We start from the raw sequence: 22,227 nt of genomic DNA, 5'->3' as shown, positions 1-22,227 counted from the left end.
AAACTCATCAGTGTGGGGCAGCAAAGCACACGGCAGATTCAGCAGCAGGGCACTACCTCAGACTGAAGCAGAATGACTCCCACGAATTTACCATGAGTTGTTGCACGTTTTTCTGGCTTTAGTCTAAGATGTTTGGAAGTGTTCTACTACTTAACACCCTCTGATTCTCCACCACCACCACCCCTCCCAACCTACTTAAATGCTACCTAAATAATTGGCACTACATTATGTTCTTTTTTCTCAGGTAATGATTTCAGGGAGAAACACATGCAGGCAAGCTACACTGGCCATTTACAGTTTACCTGTCTTTCTGTTGCAATAACTAAATGTTTTTATGGTGATATAGAAAAGCTTGATTCTAGCATATGTAATATTAGTGCATCTTCCAACAGCCAAACAATAAATTTGTTTTACATATCAACATGTTTGACTACTGGATTTCATGACTATTTGCTGATAGCAGCAGACTCTGAATTAGAATGAAGAGTTCCAATTTCCAATTTGAAGTCTGATCTGCCAGAGCTAAGAAGTCTCAAATTTTGAATTATCAGGAATAAGTTTTTGTTTTGTTTTGTTTTTAAATTTTGTGGGACAGAATTCCAGTTCATTTTCTTAAAATGAATAGTTTCTTATTGCAAATAGCCTTCCATTATGTTAGTGAAAAGGCTGTTCCTGACATCAGGGGACCTGTCACAGACTGATATAAGGCCTGCTCTATTAACAGGGGAAAAAAAAACAAAAAAAACCCACACAAAACAGAAAAACTCACTCACAAGGAAGAGACAGTTGCAAGGTTTTTATCAATCGCACAGGCAGGATACCAAGGAAGCAGCTTCAAATATTTCTGCCAGGACAACATTGCACTTGGAATACCACTAACTTTGCAGGGCTTGCTCTAAGATGTCTTCATCTACCACCTTTTGAGGAAGAGTCACTTTCAATGTGACATTCTCTTTCATTGCTTGGCAGATTGTTTCATAAGCGTAGTCATTACCTGACCAGCAGCGTCTTGCAACCTGTTAGACAAGAAAATCAGTGAGTGTAAAAATCGTACATTTCTCATGCCACATCCCATCTTATGCAATATTTGTGCAAACACTGGCACCCAATTTCATTACAATATATCTTTCAACTCTGCCAGTTTCTAGTTTCCTTACTGATTTTGGAAGTAAATTTTTTTTAAATAGCTTCATTTTTTTAAATACTTAATTTTCATGAATATTTGGATGGTCTTGGAACATTTTCATGCAGAAGCATATTGCTGGGCTGATAACATTGGTAGGGCCAAGTACCTTATAAACTTCCCAAAGTTCTCTCTACAAAAACTTGTGTACTCCATCCTAGTTTGGTAAAAACTAGCAGTTTCTTTAGATAACAGTATGATTTAAACACTTGATGCTTTTTTAGTTGGATAAGTATTTAAAAGGGTAAATGTCTCTCAATGCATTTTCAAAATACGAAATCCAAATCCAAAATACGAAAGCCAAATTCTCTGCCAGGATGTATGAATGAAACTCCACAGACAAGCAGGGAGCTATAAAACCTCTCTTCCAATAGCAAAGTTCTGCATTTAGGTCTGTGTACAAGAAAGGTACCCCAAATGAAAAAACATCATAAATTGACACAAAGGGAATAAGCACTTCCTTGTATACAATGGCTTACAAGTCTCTGTATTATGAATTGCATAGCAGAGTGTGAAATATTCAGGCTCAAAAGTGTTCAAGCAAGAAAATCCTTCGGTTCCAATTTAGCAAAATGTTTACACATTTGATTAATGTAAGGCTAATAAGAAGTTGCCAGGATCATAGCAATAACAGCTAGAAATGACCTTTCAAGTCAGCAAGTCAATTTCCCTGCCACTCACCTATGATTATTCCTGGCAGTATATTTTCAAAGGTTCACTATAGTGTCTGAATCAAGACCTCTTGATCCAAAAATACTGACTTATCTGAACTGAAAAAAAACAACATCTTGGCCACTTCAGAGATGGAAATCACAGTACTAAACCAAACAGGATCTATCTAGACACTAGTGAAGACAAAAACGCTAATGGTAGCAAGGGCTGTGCAAACTGACACTTCAGTGACAAGCCTTTCAAGATACCTAGATCTAGAAGTTAAGAAGATATTAAAGTGAATGCATATAGTGAGTTTTGCTTACTCCATTGGAAACATCCCAGCTGAGCATCATCTTAGCTCGTTCTTCAGCCTCTGTGGACCCATCCAAAACCAAGCCGAATCCCCCATTGATCACTTCACCCCTAAAAATATGAACATAAGAGAATTGAATCAAAAGAACTGGAGCCAATCCCACAAAACTTACGGGAGTGAATTTGTTCAGTTGCACTGGAAGAAGGAAGAAAACAGAAATTATGCTGAATAAGAGAAACTAAGTGACCTCTTTTATGCTTTAAAAAAAGGGGGGGAAGGGGGTGGAACTAGTTTCCTGAGCTGCATAAAACCTATTCTACCTTTCATGTAAAGTGCTGCTAGCAGTCAGTATCTCCTCCAAGCAGGAGTGCCAAAAACTAAGCTTATGCTGTGCTTCCTGGGAACCGCACTCTGTACTGGCTCTAGAAACAAGTAAAGAAAGATTAGCACTTCTGATGGACTAGCGAGTTACCTCTCTTAGGGTATTTTTGAAGGCTAAGCTGATCGTGTTTGCTACACTAGAGCCTGCCATATACTTAGGATCGTGAGGAGGATTGTGTACTTACTGAAGCAGACAGATGGATCTATTTATATTCTCTCAAGACAAATGAGAGAGCATCTCTAATTTAAAAAGTGTTAACCACTGCTTAATGCACATCTGCCTTGATCATTTCAAAAATTGTCATTCATTTTGTATGAGATACGTAGATGTTTAAAGACACCAGTGCCAACTTTTCAGGAAGCAGACTTATTGGCAGAAGAGGAACAGAAACATGCTCCAAACTAACAGACTATACTTGGGAGAAATACCAGTCTGGTTTTAAAAGAACAGGGAAAACACAGAGAAAAACATCTTATCTCACTTCAAAATCTGGTCTGCTCAAGTTCCTGTTTTGTTGCATATGGTGAATAGTGGAGAATACAGTTTGAAAATTATCCGTTGCAGTAAATCTGTAAGAGACTTCTAGCGTTATAACCCAGCATCAGCAGTGTGTGAGATGGGGCATGTTTTACAGGAAAGCAACATGTGGTATGAGAGAATACTAACGAAGGTCCTGGGGGCAGGATTTTGTCCTCAATGTTTTATAGTTAATAGAATGAGTACATTCACAAAATTTACTTAGAATAACATCGGACATATCCATGAATCAGGCAGGAGTTAGGTGTCCAGAAAAGAAACATTTCTTATTGAATATTTTCCAGCAGTAACTTGATCTTCTCAAGAAATGGGAAAAATCAAGCTGCATTGGAGCCTCAACAAACTTGAGCTCTGCTTTGTGAAACTAGAACTCACATTTTTCCCCTTTTCAATGTTATGTTGTTACTTACGCGATTTTAATTCCCTTTCACTAGTTATATACACTACCTGTGTGATAAGTAGAACCTTACCACATAGCCGAGCAAGGAGCTCAGAGCTCCAGGTCTCACAATCATCCTACCCATTACTGGAACTCCCTCTACTTTGCCATTGTTAGATATACCACTATTACAAATGCAAAAAAAAACAAAAACAACTTCAACAGAAAATGTAACTAACAGTTGTCATAACAGAACATCAGAAGATGAATCACTTTCTTATCTTTAGCAGGAAAATTTGAAACAAAATCACGTTTTAACTGAGATGTTTGAATATCCTAAGCTCTGACATTCAAAATAAAACATTTTTTGATTGACACTCAACACGTTTCAGTTTGGAATTTAATTCCCAGGATCTTCTTACTGTATGAAATCTTTCATTAATGCCGCTCTTGGTCTCATTTTGGGATGAAAACAAGCATCCAAACATTTGTATTTCTTGCAAATTCTACTTTTTGAATGGTTCACATTGTTACTGTCTTCTCCAAAAGAGGTGACCAGATTGGCCTACAACGTTACAAGTATCACTGTGTGAAGACCAGGGCCAGTTACCTCACTACACTCTGCTTCTTCCACATACAGAGACCAAATTCGCACTAGTCTTTCTTTACTGTCAAAGTATAAGCCTAGAGTACACTTACAAACATCAGTTATGTCATCGCAATGTAATCAGGATCATAGTATGATCACACCTCAAGGCAGCCTACTGATGATTTCAGACAATAAGAAGATGAGACCTCTGGATTGGTGCTTTATAAAGATTTTTCACACTGACAGATGATGTTCTGTCAATGGTAGAGATCCCCTCTGTGCACAGCATCCCAAAGAGCATCCTTTGAAGCTCAGGCATCAGCAGTGAGCGTCTGATCTTGCTTTCACTCCATAAATTCGAAGTCTCTCCATCAATTTCCACAGAGTTACCCCAGTGTAAATCAGAATTACTCATCAGAATCTGTCCTACTGTCTAAAAATCACTCATAAATTAGATGCCAACATTTGTTAGGATGGATTTTCTGGCAAAACCTCTCACTTTTAAAGGAGAACTCTCTGCCTTCATTAGCATTGGGTCATATTTTCAGGTAATTAAAGAAACATGTGGCATTTTGACCTAAGCTACCTCCTATAATTTCCAGATGTCTCCTTCTAAGGTGATCAAAGAAAACAAGGCCTCTCTCACAAACAAGATGTCACACTGTCAACAGCTCAGTTCAATTCTTAAATTACTTCTGCCTTTTTGTTACTATGGGTTACCCAGGCTCCATGCTAATATATATTCTCCTGCAAATAAAGAGGCAGCAAGAAATGAATAACAATCATTTGCTGTAATTATAGTCAAGACTATGTTAATCTTAAATCTCTACAACAGCACATGATGCAGATTCCAGCTAAATATTAATCCTGCTTTTTTTCTGTTTGCCCACCAGGCTATAGTGCAGGATGTCAGAGCAGGTAAAATACATCTCTCTGGTCTCAGAAAGAAGACACAGCGGATCTATCAACAGATCCAGGTGAGCCCAGCCTCTACAAGGAGGACTGGGAGCTTGGCACAGTGCAAATACTATTTCTGAACTCCTTGAACAAAAAAAGTACAATGGCAACTTCGTTTCCTTCTAATCATATGCATGTTTGTTTATAAATATGTTTATTGCTTATAAATATAAACTTTCACATGCTTTACATTTCCAGATCAGCTGACAAGAAGATTTTATCAGGCACACGGTGATTTTTTACGACAAAGTCAGCTGAATTTTTACTTCCCCAGAGAGAAAGCAAAACAGTCCTAAAACCTAAAAGCATCTGTCTTTCAGGCAAAGAAAGTCATTTATAATGGTTGGGGGATGGTTTTGCTTCTTTACCCACCTTTAAATTATCCCTCTCTTTCTCCTGAGAAGGCAGAGGGGCACAGTGCTTTAACTAGCCCGGGTGGTGCCGTGATTAGTTAAACCAAGCAGAACCACCTGTCGTGCCACGGCTTTCGAGGCTCTGCAGACCGCGGCATCTAATGACACGACATTGTTACTGCATCTGAGTCCCAGCATGGAGGCTTATTAAAGCTCGTGCAGAGACAGGACTAATTTTCAGGCTCTGCCTTCTTCACTGAAGCACAGTAATTTAATCACAGAGGGCTAAGACTACTCCTGAGAACAAGGTGAGCAGACACTGTGCCACAATGACAAGTCACTAAGCAGCCATAGGAGCTGGTAAAGAGGGTAATCAAGCTCTACTTTTCCATGGATATTTTGATTTCAGTGAATAGCCACACACTAGTTTCCCAATTCATTACATAAATGACAGCACCTTTCCTCTGCCTGCAGGGAGAACTTCTTTCCAATGGTGCAGTTTCACTTAAGCAGCAACAATACAAGTGAAACTGTAGTGCCAGTTTTTCCAGAAGTCAGGGCAGTCTCACCATTGATCCAGTCTGAATTGCTCAGAGGACTAGGAATGTGCAGGAAGGATTGGCTTTATAGAGGCCAGAAAGAGACAGGGAATAAAATCATTTTGATTAAGCATCATTAATGCACAGAACACTCATGGCATAAGGAATTACTTAAGCTATTCCAGTAATTATAAACACCATAAAAACATTCCAAGTATTTTGCACAACAGTTCAGGGAAAGTGTTTTTCTTCTCTTGTATTCCATAAGCAATATTTTAAAAGGTTAAACTCAACTAGAGCCATTCAGACAGATCTAGTCTGCTACTGTCTGGAGTCTGTGACTGCAATGACCAGAGTAAGTAGATATTCTGGTATTTTCCATTCAGAATTACGGAAGTTGTGAATAAAATCCTGACCATTGTGGTTGTTACTACTGAAATCAGTAAAGTCAGATTGTCACTCCATGTGTCTAAGCCCTCAGAAAGCTTTCGTATCCCATTGTTCAGTTTTGCTCTTGCATACCTTCTATTCAGTAGCTACTTCACTGAAAAATCAAAGGAGGTAGAGTACAGGGGAGGGAATTCTCCATCTGACTTGAAGGGTTATTTTTCTAGCTCCAGCTCATCCAGATGAGTAATAACTAGGTATCATCAACTGTCTCTGAGGAAAACATCTGCAACAAGTTCTTTGGTTTGCTGCTGTTGGCATATTCCAGAGCTGGATGAAACAGTGAAGTGAGAGATCACCAGAGTATTTAACAGAGGGTTGTCCTCCTTTTGACTGGCTACACGACAAAATGAAGACATGACTGTAAATGGGAGAGGCTTTGCTGGACTACACCATAAAGAACAAACAAGAGTTAAAGACTCTGCAATGTAGCCAGGCTCTTATTTTCCCTAAGTCTGTGCCAAGCCAGAGTAGCCTTTTAGTAGCATACGAATGAGATTAATTTCCCTTTCCATACATGATATTTCTCTCTGCTTCTGAGTCTAGGCATTTATCCTAGTTCTGCATCTTACGTGAAGAAGGTGCTTAATCAAGTCCTTGCTTAACTGTGGTCTTTTATGGTACCATGCAGAAACAAGGGGAGAAAGAAGACCGGGGGGTTTGCTGGCACCTGAGCTGTTTTGTATCAACAACCCCTCATTGCACTTTAGCACATGGGCATTTATATTGGGGTCCTAAGGTCACAGATTTAAATACAGCTTAAGGGGAAACCTAAGCATAATCCATCCACTAACACTCTGGCTGTGCATGTGTGAAGACAACTTTAGAAATGGGATCTGTTCAAAAAGACCATGGCAGACTGTCCTTGTTTCGCAAATTAAGTTCTCCAAACTGTGCTGTGGCCAATGTCCAAAACACTTTTTCTTGACATATGGGCATTAATTAAGAGAGCCTCATACAACACCACACTTTACCTTATAATGCATCCTTCCAGCCCTTGTCTCCAAACCCATCCTTCCCATCATACTTCTCCAGTCATACACACACCTTCTTTAAAATTCACCTCCTGTCTCTCGTCCCCACACACATACACAGCAGCAATAACTGGATTCAGAGTCCAGCTTTAGAAAAAAAAGTAAGTTCTTACCAGCCAACTCCACCACCATTGTGCAAGGCAACCCAGGTTGCTCCTCTGAACGCATCTCCTACGAAGTTTTGTACTGCCATGTCTGTGAGGAGAGAAAAGGAGTTACCAGGGCTCTGACATGCTGCATTTGTTTTTTTGTTGTTGTGCTGCTCACTTCCTTCCACTGCCACCTTGATTATGGCTGATTGAAGGCAGTGTTGGAAGCAGGGTTTACACACAGCTTCTCTCACATATATAGTAAACATCTCATGTTGGGTGGGGGGCCAAACAGGCAAGAGTTCTTCTCCCATTCTTTCTTTCCTCCCTACACTGCAGGAACCAAATGCTAATTTCACAACATGGCTTATGAGGAGTTTTCTGTATTTGTGATCCAGTTCAAGTAGCTGAAGAACATACTGCTCCTCAGCTGGGAGACAGCTCCTGAGGGTGGAAAGAAATACAATCCCCTCCTTGGGAGTGCCTCAGTCATGGAACAGGCTGGACACATCCACATAGAAGATTTCAAAGTGAGGGGACACTTGGAAAACTACACACCTTGTAGTTCTCAGGAGAGCCTGAGCTGAAGTATTTTCAGATCAGACTGAGGAGTTAATTCAGCTCTGTGCAGAAAACCAGTCTAAAGCTGACGGGTTGCATTTTAGGAACAGTCACAATGAAAATGATACAAGCTGCCATTCTCTGGACACAGGAATTTCGCCCTCAAAACTGGAACTGCTGAAATCACATGGGATGTTTCTTTTGTTTTAATAAATGTAGGAGCCAAATGTAATTTGACTAATGTTAAATGCATAATTTCTGCTGAAGCGTTCACTAGAATTTCATGTTTGCTACAACTTGTGCTAAAAGATATACCCAGAGAGGTGGAAAGAGGTACACACAGAGGATAAGAGTAAAATTACCAAAAACACTTGTCCAGATTTAATTCAGGAGCAATAGATTATTTGCTATGCTTTTAACGGCAAAAAATAGGACATAGCAAATGTCCCACTAGTCACATTTGTAGACCTACAGTTGTTCCACGTCTGATGGAAAAATGAGTTTTCTTGAGCACTAATCTACATTAAACCCTGTCAAAAGCCCTATTATGGCATCTTTTATCTGGCATTATGTCACTTTAATAACCCAATTATCATAATTACAGTGCTGTCAGGAGGAAATGGGAGAGATTCAAATCCCTATACTCTAAAAATGTACAGATTTCTTCCTCAGCCACTAGCATGATAAGAGTGGAGCTTATACAAGGAGCATGGTAAATAGACCAACAACGTAATAACACGGTGCTCCTTGGTTTCACTAAAGGTCACTAACTGCGCAAATGTCTGTGCTGAAATACTCTTTGCAGAGCAGCAATGACCCCTGTTTGACAGGGATCAGACTGAGGTCCTTAATGCAAAACAAAATGAGATAGGCAAAGACTCAAAAATTCCTGTGTGCCAGAGAGGAGCCAATTTCAACTGAACTAGCTCAAATGTGGCATTAAAACAACGGGAAAGGATTGAGAGAAGAGAGAGGAAGACCTAAGATGTAAGATGTTCTTTACCTCCAGAGGCTCATCTGGTAAAACAGAGTTAGACTTAGTTTCAAAGACCAGTGAAATCAGTGGTCAACAGGATTTGGATAAGCCCATGGAGAAGGCAAACAGTTCATGTAATTCACAAAACTCAAAGAAAAACAGATAACATAGTAAACAACCGGGTTAGCAGGCCTTGTTTCCATTTGCCCTCTTCTGAGGGCATTGCCTGGTGTTTACTTATATGGTTAGGCTCTTTGGTGGAGACATCAATTTGGATTGCTTTTCTCCGTGCAGCTGCACCATTTTCTCACAGCTTGGCAGAAGCAAACATTATTTCAGGCCTCTATCCATCTGGCACATTAGAACCAGCCAACATACTCAGAAAACATTGAAGTGGGACTGATAGGTACTGCTAAAAGCCTCATTTCTTCAAGCAGTCCATTTAAGATAGCAGGGAACTTTTCTCCTTAACATTGAGCCATAATTTGTTTCCTATTATGAATTCCCTGTCATAATGGAAGCCATTCAATAGTCTCAGCTACCTCAATCATAATTTCTCCTTTTATGGCAGCTTGCATCCTCCTGTCCGAAGCCACTTTATGATTGTCAGTTCATGGCATGTGAAAACACTACCGGGCTAAAATTATCGTCATCATTTCCACTTATGGATGGAAAATTGAGGAAGATTTAGGTTAAAAACATTTAGTGCTTCACTCATTTTTCACATCTGCAGCCTGATATTTGTTGAGTTTATTTTTTCTGAAGCACCATTTCACAATCTTAAAAGCAGATTCTGGTTAGCTCAGGTCAGGTTTCTTTTGAACAGCAAATGTACATGATTTGCCCACAGTCACACTGAGTGAACAACAAAGTTTGCAATATAATCCAGAACTCCTGACTTCCATTTTTGTGCTTTCACTAGCAAAGTATGTATGTACCTTATGCCCAGAAAAGTTCCTCTCAGAGACTCCAGACTTTTCCCCGAGTCCTTGATTTTGCTTTAAGCAAAATGCTGCTATAGATCTGATTTTGTGCATCCCAAGGAAGTACTGCTGTAATTCTGGTCAGATCACCTCTTTGAAAGAGTGAGGGGCAAAATTAAAATCAAACACAAGATGCAGTCCTCTAAGACAGATTGCTCTCCATTTACATTGAAGTAAATCTGGTGCATCTTCATTGAATTTTCATTGTTCTGAGCCTCTCCTATTTAACTAGCTCTACCGTCATTTCTTTATCTCTTGACAGCTACGTTAAGTTCACAGAAAATCTGATTAATTGGGATTATAGGGTTGAACAAAAACATTTCAAAATGTTGCATAAAAAATTCTCTTTTAAAGCAATTTTCTTGTTTGCCTGTTCAGACAAGTCTCAGATGCTCTGCTGACCTGCACAAAAGGCGGATCCATCATAAATGTTTGACGTTTCTCTGTAAGGACTGTCAGTCGCGCTCACATCATGGTGATCTCGGCTGAGGACTACCGGAGCCTGCAAAAGCCAAGGACAAGCAAATGGAGTCCTTCATGGACTGTCAATGTTACCACAGATCATATTTTGCTGAATTCATTTTATCTGAAGTCATTTCAAATCTCAGCTTTGTTCCATGTCCTAAACCCCCTAAATCTCCTTCTCTCCCTGCTATTATTTATCAGCAAAGAAATGTTGATATGAAGATATAAGAAATGTTCATGAGTCATCATCATTTCATAGACAGTAACAGGAGGTTGTTTTCATGTCAATGACATCCTCGAACAGGACAGGGAGAAGGAAAGCAGTGTGGCAATTTCATCTGAAGCCTTTCTTTACTGAAATTTCAAAGACACTTCAGACTGCAAAAAATCTTCATTCACAAGTAGTTCTTTTTCTGAACAACAGCAAACAAATAGAAAATGTTACTGTTTTCATTCTTTTGGAAGACTTCAAGACTAAAAATAAGGCAACAATTATAATTAGTGATCTCCTGCAGCTCAAACAAGTCCATTCTTGATTTGGAATTTAACTAACAGTGTGAATCTAGACTAGCTGCAGGTCTTACACCAGGCTTCTGTAAGAATAATTCACTCTCTTGGCATGGTTTGGTATAGAATTAGTTGGCTTTGTTTTATGCTGGCAGTGGATTAGAAAATAATCGAAAATAGAAATGAGCATCCAGCTTGCAAGAGGCAGAATGGAGATTTGAAGAAATGAAAAAAGTACATAAAATCTGAAGGGCCTGGGAGTCTGACCCTGTCAGTCACAGCTCCATGGGAGTGCTCTGCCTGGTCAGGTTTATTTTTTAAGACTAGCTTGCAGTGGGGTTCGTTTTGAATCCTGAGAAGGTCAACAGCTCAACATTTGAAATATTTTAACAAACATTTTCTGAGTAACAGAAACACAAGCCTTTCCTAGCTGGAATCCATTCTAAATTTTACTTGAATTTGCCCCTTTTGATATGGCAATTATTGTGGTTTGGCTATAAAAGAGATTGAGATGAGTAAACATGCCTAGGTCTGCTGCTGCTGTATACACACAGCAGGGACACTGATGAAGACTGTTTAAAAGCAGGTATCACAATCTTTCAAAAGTTTTACTATCCAGAGAAGGAAAGGGTTTTGAATTAAATCACTAGATGTAATAATATGGCTGAAATCAAGGGATTAAGGGTAAGAAACACTGGGCGGTGGCATGGCCTCTTGTTATGCGTGATGTCTGGGCACTGCTAAGGAGTTTGAGACCCTGTCTTGTGTTTTCAGCAAGTCACAGTGTGGTGCATTGTACTTGTAGTTGCTCAGACATAGAATAAGGCAAATTTCCAACATGAAATAAAGGGTAATGTATTTCAGTTTCTAAACCTGTCTCTTCCTTTACACAACACAATACTGGTTACATACAGAGGAGGACTGACCTCTAACATATTTTAACAGAATGGTCCCATGTAAATGGCAGGCATTTCTCCTCTTATTGATTGAAGCTTTCTCCTTTCCCACCTGCCACCCTAGTCTCAGATACTAAACACAATTACTGGACCATATCAAGAGGAAAAAGGCAAACCTTAATCCTTCCTTCAGAAATCGCTCGATTAATAGCCACGGCTATAGACACACGACCCCTCTGATCAGAATATAAGATTCTAGCTTGAGAGCCAACAACCTGCAAAATAAAAAAAAACAGAGTGATAAGGTTCTCTGTGCAACTGGCTTATCTTCAGGCCCAGATAGATATAGTCACAGGATTGCCTCCTTCTGTAGGAGAAAGTACAGATTATTCATTCATCAACATCCAGCTTCCAGAAAATAGAAATTAAAGCCCCTCTTTGAACTGAGTTTTATCTCCACTTGCACAAACAGTGAGATGTATTTCTGTATTCAGCCGCTACTGCCCAATAAATCCCATTTTTTAAATCAACCTGATTGCTAGACTATAATCCCCCTATCAACAAACCCCTTATCAACATCTGAGAAGCAGCGGTTTGGAACTGGTGATGGTGGGCTGGAAGGGAAGAGAAATACAGAGACAAAGAATGTCAAAGAACATCTGTCCTGCACAGCTATGCTCCTCTCCAGCCTTTACTCCACAGACCAGTCTGGTTTCCAGATGAAGAGAGCACATGTAAGCCCTTCAGTATTACCAGTTAGCTTCACAGTGAGAGCCTGCCCTAAAAGAAAAACAAAGGATGTTTCATTGCCATCCTGCTTCCTATAATACAATATGCCTATTTTGAAAGGGGAACTGAGAACTGCAGGCCTAATGAGGTTGGGCCAAATGAAGGACATTTTGAATGGTGCTGAAAGGTAGTTACAAATCAGGTGGAGAATGAATCACTAGCCTCTTCCACTCCAGATATAAGACTACAGCTTGCTGTATTATTTTAACATTTCCAGATGAAGAGGTGAAGGGAAAACTGCTCCAGCTCACCCTAAACCCCTGCTGTGGAGAGATGTTTAGTTATGAACCCTGGTATTTACAGACAGTGTTTTCATTCATACACATTCCTACTTTTCACTCCAGCATTTGAAACTGTTCTGGACCAGGAATGAAACTGTTCTGGACCACTTGTGCTGAAGGAGGTTGTGCACTTACCAAGCTGTGCCTGCCAGCTTCCCGAATCCAGCGGATGTTGTCATGGTACTGCTGCTTCACAGATGTGCTCACTTGCAAGAGAAAGCAAGAAAAAAATAGGTTTTGAAAATGAATGCAATATGCTCTAAATTAAATTAAATTCATCTGACAGCGCTAGCAAGTCATATTCTGCTCTGAGATACAAGCACGTGTATATGAAGAGCTGTAGAGAGTCCTCTTCACAGCCAATTCAGTAATTGGTAAAATATATTTAGAGGAAGGTATGAGATGTTGTGCAGGAGGCAGTTAGAATGATAGCTCTCATTCAGATCTTTAGCAAACTAAATTAAACCTTGAAATATGGGCTGCACATACTGCTCATTTTCAGTGACCTGGCTTGCTGCCTACTAGATGCCCAAACCCTTTCTGAGCCTTTACTAAATTAATAACTTCAGCAAACTCCATGATATTGGGTACCACAGCCCAGTGTTGCGTCAGGTAGTAAATAACTCTTCTGAACATCTATCAGAATTTCCCAGAAGCAGCTGGTAATATATACTTGAGAATAAGTTACATCTATGCTTGGGATATAGATTTATAGGACTGCAATTGCCCTGTACTGAATTGCTCATGTGAACGTTCTTATCCCAAGATAAACCCAAAGTCACGTATATCCTACAAACTGAGGTACATTGCCTCACATCACTGCAGAGCACAAACTGCATGGAAAAACTTCTTATGGGTTAGCAACTGTGTGTAAATCCACCCTACACCTTGTCTAGACATGTATGTTATCTGAGAATTGAATACAACATCTTGAACTACTCTCCAGCTTCTCTCATTTATACCTGTGCAATTCCATCTCAATCAACCAAACCAAAGAGGACAAAGAACAAAGATATTTGAAGAGAAAGACAGGCAAATATGGCACATATCAATCAGATACATGGCAACATCAGTAACCTGCTGCTTCCAAAGGCATGACACCGTCTGCAGCGAGTAACAAAAGGGAGAGGGAGTGTAGAACAGCACAGAAGCATTGTCTTATTATCTTAATTTGGGAGACTTTTACAGTTATGCCTTTCCACAAAGGGTGCTTGTGAGCTCAGCTGAGGTTACAGTGGTTTAGGAAGTCACTCACTGTAGGCACAGTTATGGGCAAAGTTTGGTCTAGAGGTATGTTGCATCACTTTGGCCTGAGAGACACAGGCAGCCACCAGGACTGGTGTGTGGCAGCATGCTAAGTCACAGTGAGTTGCTTGTGTACTGGAGCTCCAAATCATAATCATTTCTGCAGATGCCAAGATAGCACGTCTCCTAGCTCTTCCTAGCTCTCACCCATTTTCAAGTCAGATTATAATGTACAAATGACTTGCATTTGAAAGTCAAACTGGAGTAACTGCACACTGCAAACTTGAAATTGGCCAGGTAACTGAGCAGAGAGAGACTGCTATCTTTCCATTTAGGCAATATGACAGCAAATATGCATGTAAAACTATAACTACTCTGGGTTAAACATATCACTAAAGAGAAATACAAAATACATTAATTCTTGCAGAGGCAGGCCTTCCACACAGTTTTAACAATCCTAAAAGGACCTGTCAGGGCTTTATGGGTTGGTTCCAAATGAGAGCTTCTAAACATTGCGATGAGGATTAACGTGTCAGCTCTTAGACTCGCAGGGAGCGAAAGATGAAACATCTGCTTGTGCTGTCCTAGTAGGATTGTGCTGCCATTCAGAATTTTCAAGGAAACATCTAGAATGTAACGGGTAGTACTCATTTAGGTTATTACAGACATTTTGTGAGAGTTTACAGGTGTTACTCTAGAAAACCAAATACTGAAAGAGTTCCTTTCTACCACATTTATAAGCCATCTCAGAATACTTATCATGTTTTATAACCTCACTGTGCATGGACTTATAGAAGAGATCCATCTGTTAATTCTATAGATCATCACCAGAAGGGTAGCCAGATGAGCAAACTGCCTACACGGACATATCTCCACACAGCACGTCTGTCTCTCCCAGACAGCTCCAGTAACAGTCATTCTCTGTCCTAAGCTGTGGTGTTGACCACCAGGTTGGTTTTCATCTGTTAGCCCTGGGGAAGTGAAGAATCCTCCCTTTTATTTACACCTTCCTGCAGCTGAAAATCTTACAGCTTTTTCTAGAAAGAGCTTAACTTTAGATTAGCTCCATGTGTTTCATTTGCTAAACTGCTGCCAGCCCTCAATCCAACACCCCAAAAGGAATCCCCTCCTAAATCAGGCAAGGCTACTGTGTTGCTTCTGGAATTTCATGGGCTCCTGTGCTTTTTTAGGCTTTAAAAAATACTAGAAGACATTGTGTATGCAGAGGAACAGTCTTCATCAACACAGAGATTGCTTCCCTTTTGCTCTTGGGAGATATGTGTTGTTGTTAACAGCTCAGCCTTCAAGCTGCCAGAGAGGTAGTAAATCCAAGTTATACTTCAGTCATCAGTGCTGCATCTCTTGCACAAGCGCTAATTTAAAGCTGAGGTGCCTTGGAATTGGAAGCAAGTAAAACTATATAGGATTTTTTTTCATTTTGTGAGGTTTAAGCATAAAAATTGATCTCCACAAAAGAGGAAGAATGCTTAACATTGAGTTCAAGGCCAGGTCAAAAGTTTAGACTGAATACAATAGACTTCAGCTTTGTGGAGTTTTCTTTCAACCATCACAACCAATTCTTTTATAAAATTCAAATGCAGGCTCAGATTTTAGATACATATGTATATGAGTATATTCAGACCCTGGAATTTGGTCCAAGCCCACGTCCCACAGGGACTGGACAGCAAGTGTAACAGTTAAGAACGTGAACCCATGAATGGCTGTTTATTTTCTGGCCAAATTCTGTTTTCATTTCTCTTTGAAATCCTATTCCCATTGTCCTGCCAAATACAACAGCAAATCCAATAATAGCATTGCTAGCATTGCCCTGGCAATGCCTGTTTTCACCTGTTGGGATTTTAAAATGCCGTTTTAAAATTTGAATTAAGAATATACATGCAAGAGTTCAATTTTTATTTTATTTTTTTTTAATGTGGAAGAGAATTCTCTCCTCAGCTTTACATTAATATCTGTATAAACACCCACATCCTATTGTACACACAGTAACTGATCCATTTCTGAGTCTTGCAATGCAAACCATCCAAAGGTCATGCACCAGTTCAGTCTTGAGAGATGACTGGTGATTTCAGTACACAGCAGAAGAATAGCTACATTATTTTTTAAAGAAACTACAGTATTTTGATATGGAAGAGTGAAAGTGTAATTCCTAGATACTAGAGCAGTATACACAACCATGAATCCCAAATTGGTTCCACAAATGGCAGAATCAGCTGTCACTTTGTTAACAAGTAGCAAAAAACTTTTAGATCTCAAAATTGTAATCCCAAATAAATGACACTGGATGGAGCACCAAGCCCATGAAATCTGGCTTTCATGCCACCGATCTGCTTACTAACCTCTTACAAACCTCTGTAGATTCCCATACCTCATTCCCCTGAGAGAAAGGGGCAAAACAATTTGACTCCTTTATGAAGCTCTTGGAGGCCTAATGAAAGATACTGTTTGCCTTAAATTTTCAAGGTGACAGAGTGCAGGAAAATCTTTAACAAATGAAGAGAAATGCTCTTAGCCAAAACTGAAACAATAGTTTTGGGATCGATAACCTCTCTACATGGTGTTTTTACATCTTACTTACTGGTTACACTCCTTATAGGAGTTTGGGGAAGAGTGAGATCTCTTGCTCACATGGAACAAGCAAGAGACTGCTTTCTATGGTTTCAGCCAAAAGCCATCACATGTTGCACAACTCAGTTCCCTTTTGTTCCCAAAACACTCCCAGTGATGGAGGCATGGGATGTTTGTTGCCTTACCTCCCTGACGAATGGAGTCCTCCAACACAGACATCGCAATTGAGTCAGTGGTAGCAAGATCCTGTGGGTCACCTGAGGTACAAACCCAGCGGAATGGCCCAAATCCCAGGGAAAAAATGTCCCTGGGAAGAGAACATGTTTCATTAACAGATGGTTGAAATTCTTTCTTTATTTATCCTGGCTGCTAGCAGTGCTTTTCTTTCATTAGCTGGAGACGGAAGAATTTCAAACATTTTCAATGAACTAATCTAAACAGAAGCATCAGGAGCCATTAACTAATTAAACAGTGCTGTTTCCTGCAGCCATTGACTGGTGTGTAAAAATACAGCCAGACAACAATTTTGATAGAAATGTTAGACAGTTCAATCAAACAGGTGCACCATCAGATGAATTGCAATTTTGTTTTCTGTTTCATAGAATTTACTATACCTGTTGCCTGGTCTTTTCCTCCTTAAGCCAGGCTAACTCAGAGTACATCTATGCTATCAGACTATTGTAGGTTTGAGAAAATGCCTGAATCCAGACTCATCTGTTGTCCACATTGTTTACACACAAGAGTAAGACACACTTCATTCGAGCTTCAGAGAATCTGGTGGGTGCCTTACACTACATTCAAGCTTTTATTCACATGCAAGCTAAGCATGAGTCAGGTGGTGGTATAACCAAGTCTTTCAGTGGATGTCCTGAGCTCAGGTCTTTCTACAAGTAGTGCATGGACAGCTTGAATGAGGAGTGCAGTTGGTGACACAGGCAGAAAAGAGTCTTATTTCAGACGTGTTTTGAGTTCGGTGCAGACAGGCTCCAATGATTTGAAATTATGCTCTACTGCTCTGAAGAGACAAGCTCTTCAATTTAAGCTCTTAGAGGTGAATTTGCAGATAGTTACAATTTGAGGCAGCAACTTGGCTATTTTCTTGAGAAGAGCTACTTAAGGAAAATTGATGCAACAAAAGAGAAAATGCAACTATTCATGTAAAGGAATAAAGAGTTTTGTTTTGGCAATGTTTTAGCTTACTGTTCAGACATCTGGTATCTGTTTTCATAAGGCTTTTTAATCCTAAAAGGATGAAGCTTTTACACCAAGTTAACAAGACTTGTCATGCCTTTCACCACAAATTATTAGCAAAACACCTCTGCCATCAGTCTTATACTAGTCACGCACAACATGTCCCTCTAGATCTAGCACTTCTTTTCATTGTAGCTCTACTGAAACCAATAGAAAATACAAGCATGATGCTTATAGGACATCCTCCTAAGCTGCACTGGGCACTTCTCCAAAGCAGAGGAAAATTAGACTAACTCTGACATAACACCTGTAAGATCAAATTTCCTACTGCTGTAGTTGAGTCCTTTTCATTGTATACACTACACTGCCAGATTTTCACTAAGTGAAGTCTCCAATAGCCATAAAGCATTAGAGTACTTTAGTCCAAGATCTACCCAACGTACCCCATGATGTGCTGAACGTAGGAAGGATATCTGAATTCTGTTTTATTGGCTCCTTTTTTCTCAACATCAGCACCTATAAAAGGATTTTAGAGTCATCAGTGGCTTGACGATGAAGAAAAAAATATTAAATGTATAACCAGACTGCACCTGGGTTCCCATGAAGGCCTTCCCTCAGCCACAGAGGAAGTAAGGGACCCCAGAGAACAGTGATAGAACAAGAGGGACTAAAGAGTTGGCATAACACTGAGACCAACCCTATCCTACCAGAGAATAGGGATGGAAAGAAGTATTCAGAATTGCTCTTGTTCCCACCTAAGAACTCCAGAATCTACTCACCAGCCCTTTGAGCTTCCAAGAGAAATGCATTGCCATAATCCCAAAAAAACATGCCCTTATCAGCTAGTCTGTTAATAGCAGCCACGTGTCTCCTCAGACTGAAATAAAGAATGAAACCATTATTCCTGATTGATTAAATATCAAAGAGAATCATATCATGAGCTCACTAAAGGCAGGGAAGCAGTGTGGAGACAGATGGAACTAAAAAAAAAAAACACAAAACAGACATAAACCCATAAGATATATAAGATATTTTCGATCTCTGTAGCGCCTGTTATCCCCAAATCTTGAACTGGTTCATAGCCATTGTAATTAACAATTAATTAACAGTGAAGGGTCATATCTTTCAGCAAAGAAGTGCAGCCAGATCTGAGGACTGAAAGTAATAACAGCTTATACAAACATTCAAAACAATTCAAAGAGTTCAGAGAGAAAGCCTGCAAAGACAAAAATTTAAAATGGCCAGACATCACTGTTCTGGCCTCTCCCTTGGCCAGAACAGCCCAGTTTTCCCTTTGCTTCCAATAGTGGACTATACCCTAGGACTATCCTCTCTGATACCTTTCTCACTTAGTAATATCCAATTCTAATCTCAATGCATAGTTGCATATGGAGTTGTACATGCATAGGTGTAACCTCTTGGAACTCTAAAAAGGTAAACCAATGCCTAACAAATTAAATTGTGCTTGTTTAGGTCATACCAGACTCTTACAAATGAGTCCTTCCAAGAAATTTACCTGTTACCTTTGTCTTACAGTAGTACATATGATACAGACTTGGGAAACTGGAAAGGTCTTTGTAGGTTCCTAATCCAAAATCAAATAGATTACATGCCCATGTTCTAGCTTCTACTAGAAAATAGCTCTCCAGTGAGAATATTTAAGGTGAACAATAACAGAGTCATAACGTCTCAAAAGTACCAGCTGAGAACAACAGTACAGTCTGCTGCCTCTATACCACAGTTCTTTATAGATAAATTATACTAAATTTTTCCCTTTATAATATCCAATTCTAATTTCACTGGCAAACTTGTAAATCAGGAGTAGCTCCCTGAAATCAAAATGCTAAACAGAACTTAGTTACAGTTGCAGAAAGCTGGGAGGACTCATTGGGAAAGTTTGTTCCCTTGTTATATCCTTCCATAAAAAACTATCACCAGCCACAGATGGAAGTGTGGTAGGCTACATGGATTCCTGGCTTACCAATTGCTGTTTTATGCCTTAGTCAGTGAACCTAAACCAACTGCTAGTCTACATGGAATTGTATTTATTGCCCTGGATGTTTAAAACTTAATGCAATTTAGGAATATTTAGAAGTGAAATAAATCATAAATCATTCAGGCCTCTGGATTTTGTATTCTAGTGACGACTCCTAAAATGGTAGGTAGGTGACTCGTCTGCCAGACTTTGTGTAACACCTGTGTAAGTACAAGTCAGCAGTTACTAGTGTTATTGGTACAATATCTCTACCCCAGCTTTCTACTGAAGGGCAGTATCTTATACTTAATTCAGTGAAACTTCTTGTGAAAAAGACAAAGATCCAATCACTTGCAGAGCAACAAAATTTAAAGGTTAAAGCATGCATCAACAAAACATTTACCTCTCTTGTACCATGGTCCGGAACTTCCCTGGATTGGTGGACAGGAGCTGCTTTGCTTCCTCAAAGCCAAGCTGGACTGGATAATATCCCCCACTGAATGGGTTATGACATGAAGTTTGGTCAGACCCCAGATCAACTAGCAGCTCTCCTGTTGTGTCCAGCTCATACACTAGCCTCTCCCTAGAGGGAAGGGAAGAGAATGAATGAAATGTTTGAACAAAAGCTGTTATCTCACATTGAAGCTCCTCTTTCAGGTGAACTCCTTCCATCTAAAGAAGTTGTTTATAAAGGTATGCCCTTGGCAAGCTGTCTTTTAGCATGCAGGTAGTGGGAAACTAAAAGCTGCATGCAAATCTTCGTCACCATACACTTCACATTTCCCTGCACAGGAATGCCAACAGGTAAGTCAAATGCCAGTATGATGTATCAGTCATATATTGATCAGTTTCAACCCTTGGTGTATGGTGTAACAGCAAGGTTTACCATTGGATAAAGCCACAAGAGTGCTAGAATTTACATCCATTATTTGATTGTTTTTATTCAATCGATGCCTCAATACTCCTATTCTTCACTGAAGTCAAAGACATTTGCTGGCTAACCAAATAGCAAAAGCTTAGGAGATGGAGAAATTCCCTCTTCATCCGAAGACGAATCTTAGTGATTTCTTTCCCTAAGAAATTCACTGTTCCGTGAGGAAAGATGATGCATTTCCCATGCAACTGGAAACTGGGACACAAGGATGAAAATCCCTCTTTTGACAATACAGTTTTTCATGAATATTTAGAGTCATGAACTCAGCACTACATTTAACGTTGCTTCTATTCCAAGTCTGGGAACTAATCCCAGGTTGACTTAGCAAGCAAGAACATTAATATGTCCATATATACTACTTACCACAGATCTACTACATTCCCATGGTAACCCAAACTAAGGGCAATTTTATTCTTTCTTGCATCCCTAGAATAGAGTTTAAAAAAGACAGGTTGAAGAAAAAGTACCTCATGTAATTCTATCTCACAACATACAAATTGCAAACAAAACTATAAGTCTGTATGTTGTTTCCAACACTGATCTAGGCAATAAAACTTTTGACCTTTATGTAGCTTGATTGTTCAAGTGTAACATTATTTGTAATTGCTATATGCATAATCATGAAAAAATGAAGACATTTAACATATAAACTATATGAAGCACTGGTAATGGCAAGTTGTAATCATTGGTAATCACTAACAAGGAAAGCTGCTGTTTGGAAGGATAGATACGCATTCGAAAGCAGACCTGGGGTAAGAGGAGGTGTCCTTCAACCCCTCCCTCTGTGCATACTAAAATAGCACAATGCAGTAAGATGTAAAGCAAGGATTAGGGAGTAGAGATAAAGTGACTGAATGTTACAAATCATACCTAAGACGAGCAATGCAATGGTCCAGGTTGTTAGAGATTTCCATGAGCCAGCCCTGCTTGTAACGTTTCAAAAGCGCTGCTTCATCAACCTAAGACAAATAACAGAGGATCTTAAAACTCCTGTTTCTCCCATTGAGTCCCTTTTACCTTTTTTTTTTTTAAATAAGAAAGTAGCAAGTGAGTGAAAGGAATAGCCCTACATTGGCCTTAAGATGAAGTGATTGTCCAAATACTTCTTTTCCATCTTTGATATTTACCAATCCCATTCTCTATTATTTCAGGCTAGAAGCAAGAAAAAACCTGACCTATCACTTCCTAAACATATTTTACAAACCAGAAATTCTCATTAAAATTGTGCAAATGTTTGTTTTGATGATTTTCATTGAAAACTGTAAACTTTTTTTTTTTTTTTTTTTTAAATAACTCAGACTTTTCTGCCAGACTGCCCAGGACAAAAGAATGGTTTGCTTTTGACCCTCACTTTTGTACTTTGACTGCTGGTTGAAAACCTC

At 39.5% G+C, this 22,227-nt stretch overlaps 1 protein-coding gene across 1 annotated transcript in view; it reads right to left on the bottom strand.

The window, feature by feature from the left end:
* Positions 1 to 772: 772 nt before the first annotated feature.
* Positions 773 to 22,227, bottom strand: part of UROC1 (urocanate hydratase 1) — a 39,133-nt gene continuing 17,678 nt past the window's right edge. Inside the window, exons 9-20 of the mRNA XM_050712717.1 lie at positions 21,716 to 21,804; positions 21,209 to 21,271; positions 20,315 to 20,494; positions 18,716 to 18,813; positions 18,380 to 18,452; positions 16,931 to 17,052; positions 13,050 to 13,120; positions 12,021 to 12,119; positions 10,379 to 10,478; positions 7,481 to 7,562; positions 2,161 to 2,260; positions 773 to 1,016 (exon numbers count right to left, since the gene is read on the bottom strand). Of these exons, the coding sequence (XP_050568674.1) occupies positions 876 to 1,016; positions 2,161 to 2,260; positions 7,481 to 7,562; positions 10,379 to 10,478; positions 12,021 to 12,119; positions 13,050 to 13,120; positions 16,931 to 17,052; positions 18,380 to 18,452; positions 18,716 to 18,813; positions 20,315 to 20,494; positions 21,209 to 21,271; positions 21,716 to 21,804 (1,218 nt within the window). The 3' untranslated portion in view covers positions 773 to 875. The remainder of the gene's footprint in view (positions 1,017 to 2,160; positions 2,261 to 7,480; positions 7,563 to 10,378; positions 10,479 to 12,020; positions 12,120 to 13,049; positions 13,121 to 16,930; positions 17,053 to 18,379; positions 18,453 to 18,715; positions 18,814 to 20,314; positions 20,495 to 21,208; positions 21,272 to 21,715; positions 21,805 to 22,227) is intronic.

Source organism: Cygnus atratus, chromosome 10 (genome assembly GCF_013377495.2).
Source record: "Cygnus atratus isolate AKBS03 ecotype Queensland, Australia chromosome 10, CAtr_DNAZoo_HiC_assembly, whole genome shotgun sequence".
Classification (NCBI taxonomy): Eukaryota; Metazoa; Chordata; class Aves; order Anseriformes; family Anatidae; genus Cygnus; species Cygnus atratus.
The sequence above is the reverse complement of the archived record's forward strand: the minus strand, read 5'-3'. Positions and strand labels throughout refer to the sequence as shown.